Here is an 11,743-nt window from a genome sequence, read left to right as displayed (position 1 = left end):
TTACTATTATTCCATCAGTCAGAAAAGGCAGTGGAACTCAGAGGGATTTGCCACTTAGAAGCAAGTTTTAAATCTCATTTAATGTAATGGAAAAGCCACAGTTCTTTCTCTCCTTGGGATTTAAGGATGAATTTTTAATTAGGACATTCACTGCTTCATTTTTTAAATTACAACCCAATATCCCATTTTTTACAAGTTGGTGATGTCTGTTATTTGCGTGTTCTCTGCGTGTAGATTCAGACCCGTGTTTATCAGAAACATGTTCCCCATCTCCACTCAACTGACACAGCATTAGGAAAACTCAGGTTCTTTTTAACAATAGCCCCCCACCCTCTTCACTCGTGCCCACCTCATTGCCCTCCTCACATCCCTCTCTTCCCCTTACTCCCTCCCCCCACATCCCTCTAATCCCCTCCTTCTCTCCTCCCCAAATCCCTCTCTTCTCCTCCCTCCTTGCTCCCCACACACTCCATTCCCCTTCCTCCTCTCCACATCCCTCCCTCCCTCCTTTCCACATCCCTCTCTTCCCCTCCCTCCTTCCCACATCTTTCCAATCCCTTCCCTCCCTCCCCCTCCCACATCCCTCTCATCCTCCCCCCATCCCTCCCTCTCCCCACATCCCCTCCAACCCTCATCTCTCTAATCCCCTTCCTCCTCCTCCCTCTCATTCCTTCCCTCCCCACATTCCTCTCTTCTTCTCCTTGCTTCTTTATTTTCCTTTTCCTCCCTCCCCTCTCTCCTTCCCCCAGGTTCTCTCGTTTTCTCACCCTCCCTCCCTGCATTTTCTCTCCCCTCCCTTCTTCTCTCTCTCTCTCTCCTTTTATTCCTTTCCTCCTCCAGCTCTCTCCCTCCCTCCCCCTCTCTATGTTTTGCCCTTTGGTTCCCATTAGAGAGCTACTTGAAATTCCACACATTCCTCTTCACTTATCGCTCTGAGGTGTAATCGGTCGGTTATTGGGATTAAACACAAGTAATTGCTTGCGTTCAACTGGCGAAAGTAAACCGCCTCCTACAGACTGGGAGACATTCTTTCCAACTAATTCCTTTCAGCCCCACGTCTGGCTTGAATGTAGAAAGTATTTGACGTTGTGTAAAGACTCAAGCCTTGCTTCAATATATGATTCTTTGTCTGCACACAATAAGATTGCTATATGTAAGTCTTTCACAATCTAGGACAAAGCTTACAGGGGGTAATTTGAACATTTACAACAAAAGGCTTGGATCTCTCACGTTTGGACTGCGTTGTCATGACTGAAGAATTGTCTGGGTTCCTCTCCCTCTCTGAATCACGCCTCTGCTTATTTCACCAATTGCCCCATTTAACCTGTGGCTCAAATTCATACAGACTGGATTAGATTTGATTGAAATACTTTGGGACCAAGGAAGCCTGAAGATCTGACCATCAATAATGACAGTAATGAAATGCACTAACCTTGGGTCTAGGTTCATTGTAAGGTGACAGCCAGAATCATTGGTTTGCTTGACAGAATAAGTCAAATTCCCCCTTTATTCTAACAGGTGCTTCTGGGATCCTATCCCATTTTTACAATATATTTTTCCCATTCTCCCGTGGCATGAGGATCAAAACATCTTAGAATCCTTACAGTACAGAAGGAGGCTATTCGGCCCATCGCGTCTGCACTGACTTGGGGGATTGATAGATTCAAACTCACACAAGGAGGGAGCCAATTGGGTCACTCCGTCCTCACGCCCATTTTATCTTTCAACTATTCATCCCTTCTCTTTTAAAACAGCAACTCACCAAGGCTCCCTCGACAGTGCCATCCAAACCCACAACCTCTACCATCCAGGGATGCGGGTACCTGGGAATGCCACCACCTGCAGGTTCACCTGTGGGTGGCACAGTGGTTAGCACTGCTGCATCACTGCGCCAGCGACCTAGGTTCAATTCCCTGCTTGGGTCACTGTCAGTGAGGAATCTGCACATTCTCCCCGTGTCTGCGTGGGTTTCCTCCGGGTGCTCCGGTTTCCTCCCATAGGTCAGGGTGCATTGGCCGTGCTAAAATTCTCCCTCAGTGTACCTGAACAGGTGCCAGAGTGTGGCGACCAGAGGATTTTCACAGTAACTTCATTGCAGTGTTAATGTAAGCCTACTTGTAACACTAATAAATAAACTAAAAAGTTGAGCAGGTGCTGGAGTGTGGCAATTAGGGGATTTTCAGTAACTTCATTTCAGTGTTAATGTGAACCTGTGAAACTAATAAATAAACTTTAAACTTTGAACCCTCCAAGTCACTCACCATCCACTGCTCCTTCACCGTCACTGGGTCAAAGTCCTGGAACTCTCTCCCTAACAGCACTGTGGATGTACCTACACCTCAGGGACTGCAGCGCTTCAAGGTGGCATCACTTTCTCAAGGGGCAGTTAGGGATGGGCAACAGATGCTGGCCTGGCCAGCGATGAACAATTTAAAATAAAAAGACAGAATCCAACATGAAGTAACAAATTGCTGTCTTATTGAGACAGTGGCTGTGCCAGTCGGGCACACTCCACAATGTTTTATGTATTGTTTAATTTGGAAATGGCTGCGTGATTGACTCCGATTCGATAACATCTGATGCTGAATATTTAACAGCCGATTTGAAAGTCTGAAGTTTCACCTCAACCCTCTGTTTAAATCCCAGGCTGTCGTACAACACCTTAAAACAGAAAGAATCGGAATGCACCAGAGGTTCTGTTCCATAAATAAATTGTTTATTTTTTTCCTCTTAAAAAAATTAAATCTATGTACATTTCATTCCAGTATGACATTATTTTTTCTGTATCCCAATAGAATTTGCCACATTTCTGATAAATAATGCAACATTGAAAGGATATACTGCAGGATTTCCACTAACTGATGCTGATTGTTGTGCTACGCGTCACAGACAGCGGAAGCTTTAACAGAGTTGGGTTGTTAGCTGCCACGTAACGGTGAGCTGTGTCGCCCACCTCAGGAAATAATGTGACCCATGTGCGGACGGGTTCCGTGGGAAAACCACTTCCTCGCTCGGGAACTCTGACTATTATTACATTTTCCATCACAACCACATTTTTCACACAAGCACTTGATAAGGGACAATACACTGCTAATGATACAAGGTAAGACATTATATAATAATACAAAATATACATCACTTTGTTACAAATCGAACAAAAACGTTGGGAAAAAAAATGCTCCAAAATGAAGCTATCTCCGCGCTCCAATAAATTGAAGCTTACATTTAACCGTGAGGGTCGAACCTTCCCTCAGTCTCAGCAGCCACTAGGGGCCATGCTGCACAGTGCACATAGGTATAGCTACAGTATAATAATATCTGCCCACCTCAATCCATCCCCCCCGCCCCCCGAATCCCTTTTGACGTTGCTGTATGTACGGTGTGTAAAAATTTTTTAAAAGAAAATCACACAACAGCCCCTTCAAAAAACCCCCAGCTTTCTCAGAAGCGTCCACCAATCCCCAACATCTTGCTGGAACTGATATGGTGTTTGGTTGGGGAAAAGTATAGCTGGGGCCCAGTGCAAAACCTTTTGAGGATATGCGGATTGTGCCGGTTACATGTGTAACCACGACAAAACCTCTCCCTCTTTCGAAGTAAAAGAGGAACAATAAATAAATCCTGCCCCTTTAAGAGCCATCCCATGTTACTCTTGTCCCTTTTTCCTAACTCACGCCGCCAACTGATTCTTCCTCATCCCTCTCTCAACACCCTACACGGTTTATCAGTCGAGGAACTTGTGGATGTCATTGTGTAACATGACGTAAGGGTTGGAGGCCTCATTGTGATGGGGGCAGTTGTAGTGGCATCTGCAAGACTGAATCATCATCATGTTTCTGGCGAAGGTCTCGCCATCTTCACAGCGGAAGCGAACGCGGACAGTCCGGGTCTGCTGGGGGGTGCAGCACCGCCCGTCGACGCAGGAGCCGCAGTACTTGGCACGGTATCTCTTCACGCTGGCACAGCCCGCATAGCTGAAGTGGACGGCGGTGCTGGATTTCCGGGTTCTGTAGCACTTCTTCCCTTTCTGCTGGGAGGAGAGAAAAGGAAAAAACTATCAGCGAATGTGCGGATTTGACCTCGATTGGAGTGACAGCAACATGGCGGAATCAAGGGGCAGGGCTAGAGGGAGAAACGGGGCTTACTTTAAGGTTCGGAGATGTCGGCTGGTCGCACGGGCGAATGTTACAGATTCGAGTCTCTTTGCGAAGCTTACACTCTGGGTTATCGTTGGTGACTCGTGTGGAAATGCCTGTCCCACAGGTCCGGGAACACTCAGACCAGTCTGTCGTCTGGACGAAGCACTTGGGTCTCCAAGCTGCACAAAATAACATCGAAAAATGGAATGAAGAAAATGGAGAAATGCAATTGGTTCAATCAAATCATCTCACAAAACATCTTCCTATTTCACCCAACCAGAGCAGAGAATGCTGCAACATCTCAGCAGGTCTGGCAGCATCGGTGGAGAAGGATTAGAGTTAATCCAGACTCGAAACGTTGGCTCTATTCTCTCTCCACAGATGCTGCCAGAACTGCTGAGATTTTCCAGCATTTTTTTGTTTTGGTTTCAGATTCCAGCATCCGCAGTATTTTGCCTTTATCTCCCTATTTCAGTTAGTAGAGTATATGCAAGGCTGCTAGGAGTATATGCAAGGCTGCTGGAGTATATGCAAGGCTGCTAGGAGTATATGCAAGGCTGCTAGGAGTATATGCAAGGCTGCTGGAGTATATGCAAGGCTGCTAGGAGTATATGCAAGGCTGCTAGGAGTATATGCAAGGCTGCTAGGAGTATATGCAAGGCAGCTAGGAGTATATGCAAGGCTGCTAGGAGTATATGCAAGGCAGCTAGGAGTATATGCAAGGCTGCTAGGAGTATATGCAAGGCTGCTAGGAGTATATGCAAGGCTGCTAGGAGTATATGCAAGGCTGCTGGAGTATATGCAAGGCTGCTGGAGTATATGCAAGGCTGCTAGGAGTATATGCAAGGCTGCTAGGAGTATATGCAAGGCTGCTAGGAGTATATGCAAGGCTGCGAGGAGTATATGCAAGGCTGCGAGGAGTATATGCAAGGCTGCGAGGAGTATATGCAAGGCTGCTATTGTGTTCTTGCTCAGTTCACGGTTCGTGCCAATGTGGATGTCCGGGTGACAAAGGCTTGTTGAGCTGGAATGTTGAAGTGGATCAGTTTCAATATCTGGCGGGTTCCCAAAAAGCCACCAACCAGGAAGGGAAGTCAATCCAACATGGCGTCTTTTGATGATGTCATTGCTGACGCTGGTTCAACATGCACATTAGGATTTTCCAACCTTTGAAGTCCTAATTTCCTGAAGGGGGGGTGTTAGTTAAAGAGTTTGGCATGGTCAGGGTTTAGTGTTTGCAGTAAAAATTGGCAATGTACCACTGGGGAGTGTTAATGTGCGTCTGTAACTATAGCAAAGGGAATGATTGACTCTCAGATCAGAAAGAGAAAATACTAAGTCATTTTCAATGATTCTACCTGGTGTAGTAACTTTCTGGAGCATTTTACAATCAGAGCTATGTGATATCGTTCCCATAATTAGTGTGAACACAGATTTAAGGTGATTGCGAAGACAGCCAGGTTTGAAGCAGCAGTGTGCGATTTGGAACGAGCGGCCAGAAATGGTGATGGAAACAGATTTAATAGTAACTTTCCAAAGGGTTCTGGAAAAATACTTCAAGTAGGAAGCATTGGTGGCAGAAAGAGTAGGAAGATTGGGGTTAATCTGATTAGCTCTTTCAAAGAGCTGGCACGGAGAGGATGGGCTGAATGGCCTTGAAGATTCTATAACTTACCAGGTAGTCTTTTGAGGCCTCCTCGGAGTAGGGAGAGCAGTTCGTTGTTGTACAGTGGCCCCTCCTGCCATGTCTTCAGCACAGTCTCTTGGCTGAAGAGACCCTCCACGTCCTCAGCCTCCTCCACCGCCTTGCTTCCTTCGCAAACCCACTCCTCGCAGCATTGGCCTGGCACCTTCACCAGCCGTGGGTTGGGGCAGCCCATGTTGGGCAGCGAGAGCTCTTGGGGGCAGAGAGGGGTGCAACCCACTGCTCCATCGATACAAGTGCACTGGTGCTTGCAGTTGGGCTGAAAGATCTCCCCGTTCTGGTAAATCTTACTGTTGTATTCGCAAGGTCTTCCTTCAGATCTGGCTGTGGAAACAGAAAACAAATAGAAAGGCCTTTTAAAACACAGATTTGGGTAATAGACATCTCCCGTTTGCATAAATATCTCAAACTGTGGAAATTCTAAGCACAGGGTCCCTGGAGGAATTACACAATGGATTACTAAGGAATCACTTTCCCTTATCCACACACACACACTGATTTACATTCCTCACTGCTGAAATCACTTCCTGACTGCCAATCGATGGCCAAAGAACAATATAGCATCACCATACATGGTTTTAAAAGATGACAGAACTTTTTCTTTTGGGCTAGGCTAACGGCAGGAGACATTCCCAAAGGGGTTTTTAAAAAATATATAAACCACAGGAATCTCTCACCTCTGCAGATCCCCCGCAAGGCGCTGGGACTTGCGCCAAAGTTGCACTGTAAGCCCTTGGTGTGGTCGCAGGGCTGTGTCTTGCTGCAATCCTCATTCAGCTGCTTGGCACAGACTCGGCAACATCCACAGCCGTCCAGAACCAGGCTCACCCCTGGGGGGCAGCTCGACATCTCCTGGGGGCACTGGGGGCATCTCGATGGGCAGCTGAGCGTTGCCTGCAAGGGGGGGGGAAGGAAACAAGACAATAAAACACTCAGCTCTCCTGCTCTCAGTCAAACAACAAGAAGCACTTTCCAAAATTACCCCCAAAATAAGAAAAAAGATCATCTCTCAGCCGCATCACAGCCACTCAGTGTAGAAGGTGACCATTCAGTCCACTCTGAGCTCTCTCTCTCCCGGTGCAAACTGCAGTTAATAGACACAGCAGTGAGGACATTCGGTCCATCGCTGATTCTGCCAGCTCTTCTTGAAAAAGTTACCCCATTACTCCCCCCAACCCAGCAAAAAAAGAACGGAAATTAAAACCCCTTCAATTAGTTATCCAGATTCCTTGGTCTGCAGAGGAGTTAGACTAGATTGCAAGCTGCTTCCCTCCTCTCCACAACTGCTGGCTTCATTCAGCATTTCCATTTCAGATTCTTAACCTGGTGTGGGAAGAACCTCTCCAATTATTTCCCCCAATCCAGCAGAAAATAAAAGTATTCACTCAGCTGCCGTTTCAAAGTTACTATTATTGCTGCCCCTTAAGAAATCAAGGTTAAGTTTCCAGATGGAATAAACTCACCTTAACCAGGCAGGTAGCGAGGAGGATGGCGAATGCTGTGATCTGGAACATTCTGGGGACAAGGATGAGAAGGAGAAGTGTTTCTCTGAACTGTCACAAGCTGACCTTCAGCTAGCTGCAGATGTTCCTCTCTCTTGCTGTGTCTCTGTGTGTCTCTGCTGGCTGTTTCTTGCTGTCCTCTCTCTCTCTGTAGAGCTGGCAGACTCCAGTTATTGCTGACTGAAGCTGCTTGAAGCGTCCTGCTTTTTATAAGCTGCTGGCCTCCTCCGGCTGACGTCCCCCCCCCCCCCCCCCCCTCGGGCTGTCTGGGGCCGCACAGCTTGTTTGATTTCAGAGAGAGGAATGTCAAGAATGTTTCTGGCGCGTTTTTCTCAGACGCCGCCCCAGCTACAGAGAGAGAGAAGGGAGGGAGGGAGGTTGGAAAGAGAGAGAGAGATAATATTCAGGCTGTTCTCTCATCTCAGCCACATTAAAACAGCACAAACATCAATTAACCACATTCTGTAAAGGTGAAGAGAGAGGGAAACACACTTGTGAAATTGACACAATAAAATATTTACTAATCATTGCATTTTCACTCCGCTAGACATGGTTTCTAAACTGGCTCCTTTCCCATTTCCAGCTCTCTTAAGTATTTCCAGATGAATTATACTTAACGACGTAACATTATTTCCATATTTGGTATGGGAGAAGTCTGCCTTTTCCACATTTTTCCCCCCTCTGGCTGTAGACCACAAAGTATTGTTGACATCCCAAGACTTCTTTTTAATATATAAGAGACTGATTGATGTTTGCAACAAGTCGACGGTTTTAAAGATCCCTCGCCTTGGCTTTTCAAGGAAGTGATGAGAATGTGTGCAGTTTGCTGGGTTTGAGTGATGGGAGGTGTGGGGAGGGGGGGGGGGGGGGAGATTAATATCCACACTGGCAAAATTCATGTATATTGGAGCTGGTTTTTTTCTACATTAAAATCAGTCACAATCACATCCGAATAACAAGTGGCATTGCCCGGAGATGGTTTAAGAAACGATTTAAGGCTTTTTTTAAAATTAAAAAGTGGCGGATCTGTTTTCAAGAGGTGAACTATTAAACTGTTTACCCCACACAGGCAGACAGTCTGTGACTGTGACTGGCTCAGTGCAGGGACCCATCGAAAGAGGCTTCGACTAATGTTTCACCTTTCTACAAACATTCGGAGATTCATTCCCCCTTTCTCTCTCTCTCAATACTTCGATGAAAGGAATCTTCTATTTTTCTTTACTCGTGGTTTAAAGTCCCAAGGATTTTGTTTGGCTGAAGATCAGATGAGGGACAAATTCTGCACCGGGATGCTGCCAGGATCTGTTCTTCGGCCTCAAACCCATGAAAGGTCTGTGGTGCGAGATGCGAGGCCAGCCCTTGTGGATGTGTGAGGCCGGCGTGCACTTTGAAGGGGTAAGTTTGACTACTTCATCAATTGCCTCTTGGCTTTCATGTGTAGGATGGAGCTGTGCCGCACCTCAGTGTAACAGCCAGGGTGCTGTACCCCTGGGCAGACAGAGGGAATGGGATCATACTTGTGCTGGTGAACCCATCCTGCCTGATTCAAGCTTGCCCTGACATTTGTCGCTTGTTTGAGTCAATGACCAACACCCCCAGTGGTTCTGGTCCTGTGTTCTCATTCAGAGGAATGTTATTGCTTATTACCAAGTTAAGGCAGATTAATATAGAGTCCCCTTGGGACATCTCCAGCTGCTTTTGCAATGTCGATGCTGTATTATTGTGGGGAGATTCTGTAGATTCTGAGATGTTATTTTTTCTAACACTGACCGGAAATACCATATAAGTCTCCCTAAGTTCCGAGACTGTGAGAGGATTCAGTGATAGTGACTATATTTATCTAGTGCTGATTTTTTTTTCGCTTTGAATTTTTGTTTAAATTCCAGTCTTGTTACACACACTGGCTGGGTTATCAATCTCATAGCAGATTTCAGGTACTACCTTTTTAAAAAAAAAAATTCCAGGTGAGTTTCTGGTGCACTGTCTATCATTTCCAAGGATAGTTCAATCCAGTGTGCTCAGAGCTGCCCCGACATCAGGAGTAGATTGAGAGTTCAGTGGCAGGTGTACTGTAAAAAGGTAAAGTGACCATAGTCCCAGAAGACCAGAGGCTGCTCTCTCCTTTCATGGGGAGAGCTGACTGGTGCTGATTTAACCTGAGGGTCACCATACCACAGGCGGGGGAGCGAGATTGAGAAGGCTCATGAATAACCTCAGCTGGTACGGGAATTGAACCCATGCTGTTGGCATCGCTCTGCATCACTAACCAGCCGTCTAGCCAATGGAGCTATGGGAAAGAGGCAAGAGTGTGGCTCCAGGTGAGCTGCTGGTAACAAGAGAGCTCAGTAAGAAGTTTAACAACACCAGGTTAAAGTCCAACAGCAGGTTAAAGTCCTGTTGGACTTTAACCTGGTGTTGTTAAACTTCTTACTGTGTTTACCCCAGTCCAACGCCGGCATCTCCACAACAAGAGAGCTGGCAGAATATGATGGGCCAAATGGCCTCCTTCAGTGCTGGCACCATTCTATCATTGCTTGACATGCTTTCTGGTGGCACCTTCTCCAGGGATTGGAAAATTGGACACTTGTCAGTGGATCCTCATTGTTCAGTACATTCCAGATCCAATATTAGCTTCAGCCGGATCACAGCTCAAACACACAAAACATGTTCTCTGATTCTTATCCAGTGAGGAATTAAGACAGATGTGCTCGAGCACTGTCAGGCATCTGCAGCCAAATGCTACCCATGTATGCCCAAAAGCTATGCCCAGAGGCTGCAAGACACCTGTCACCAACCACCCGCTACCAGGTCGCCAGAGACCCTACAGCTGCCAACCACTAGAGGCCAATCATCCAGCGCAACTAGACACGTCTGATCACCCAGACACGTCTGAACACCCAGACACGTCTGATCACCCTGACACGACTGATCACCCAGACACATCTAACCACCCAGACACGACTGATCACCCAGACACGACTGATCACCCAGACACATCTAACCACCCAGACACGACTGATCACCCAGACACAGCTGATCATCCAGACACGTCTGATCACCCAGACACGACTGATCACCCAGACACATCTAATCACACAGACATGTCTGATCACCCAGACATGCCTGATAACCCAAACATGTCTGATCACCCAGACACGTCTGATCACCCAGACACAACTGATCACCCAGACACATCTAATCACCCAGACACGACTAATCACCCAGACACGTCTGAACACCCAGAGACATTTGATCATCCAGACACGACTGATCACTCAGACATGTCTGATCACCCAGACACGCCTGGTAACCCAGATATGCCTGAAAACCCAGACACGTTTGAGCACCCAGACACATTTCATCACCCAGATACGACTGATCACCCAGACACATCTGAGCACCCAGACATGTCTCATTACCTGGACACATTTCATCACCCAGACACATTTCATCACCCAGACATCCACCACTACATCCCTTCACGTCTGATCAGCTATGCATAGCTCCTTTTATGATCTCAGGACATAAAAGCCAATGGAGTATCCTTTTCAATGGTAGACATTGTTATCATGTGGAAATTGGAATTGCCAGTTTGTGTATAGCAAGGTTCCAGAAACAACAATTTGATAATGAACATATCTGTATTTAGTGATATCAGTTCTTTCTTATTCTTTCATGGGGTGAGGAGGTCACTGGCAAGGTCAACATTTGTTACCCATCCCTAGTTGCCCCTGAACTGAGTGTGTCGCTCGGCCACTTCAGAGGGCAGTTAAGACTCAACCACATTGCTGTGGCTCTGGAGTCACATGTAGGCCAGACCAGGTAAGGACGGCAGATTTCCTTCCCTAAAGGACATCAGTGAACCACAGAACTGCTACCTGAACCACATTACCCAGCCAACTCCCAGCACAACATGCAGTACACGTCATCAGCCAGCCAGCAGTCCATGTGTAGCTGACAGGATGGAGTTTGAGAAGGAAAGGTGAAGAATGAGATTCAGTCTCATTCCATTAACAGGTTTAAAGTTTATTTATTAGTCACAAGTAATGCTTACATTAACACTGCAATGAAATTACTCTGAAATTCCCCTAGTTGCCACACTCTGGCACCCGTTTGGGTCAATGCACCTAACCAGCATGTCTTTCAGACTATGGGAGGAAACCAGAGCACCCGGAGGAAACCCACGCAGACACGGGGAGATCGTGCAAGCTCCGCACAGGCAGTGACCCAAGCCGGGAATTGAACCTGGGTCCCTGGCGCTGTGAAGCAGCAGTGCTAACCAGTGTGCTATCATGCCACCCTGATTTAAGCCCTGGTTCAAGCCCCTGATTTGAGGAAAGGCACAGATTGTCATAGATGTGAAAAGTAATTTAATCCATCTTAATTGATCAGTCCAG

The 11,743-nt window shown here is 46.7% G+C and overlaps 1 protein-coding gene across 2 annotated transcripts; it reads right to left on the bottom strand.

The window, feature by feature from the left end:
- Positions 1-2,694: 2,694 nt before the first annotated feature.
- Positions 2,695-7,527, bottom strand: ccn1 (cellular communication network factor 1). 2 transcript variants are annotated; one of them, XM_078219016.1, is made up of 5 exons: positions 7,308-7,527; positions 6,522-6,738; positions 5,815-6,168; positions 4,146-4,318; positions 2,695-4,027 (listed from the first exon to the last, which is right to left on the bottom strand). In XM_078219016.1, the coding sequence occupies exons 1-5, from the start codon at positions 7,356-7,358 to the stop codon at positions 3,725-3,727; spliced, it is 1,098 nt and encodes a 365-aa protein (XP_078075142.1). In that variant the 5' UTR covers positions 7,359-7,527; the 3' UTR covers positions 2,695-3,724. The 2 variants fall into 2 exon arrangements, with proteins under 2 accessions (XP_078075142.1, XP_078075141.1); XM_078219015.1 differs by having other exon boundaries at positions 2,695-4,030; positions 7,308-7,524.
- Between the last annotated feature and the right edge of the window lie 4,216 nt (positions 7,528-11,743).

The sequence above is a fragment of the Mustelus asterias genome, chromosome 8 (assembly GCF_964213995.1).
Source record: "Mustelus asterias chromosome 8, sMusAst1.hap1.1, whole genome shotgun sequence".
NCBI classification, from domain to species: Eukaryota; Metazoa; Chordata; class Chondrichthyes; order Carcharhiniformes; family Triakidae; genus Mustelus; species Mustelus asterias.
This window is presented reverse-complemented; position numbering and strand designations above follow the sequence as displayed.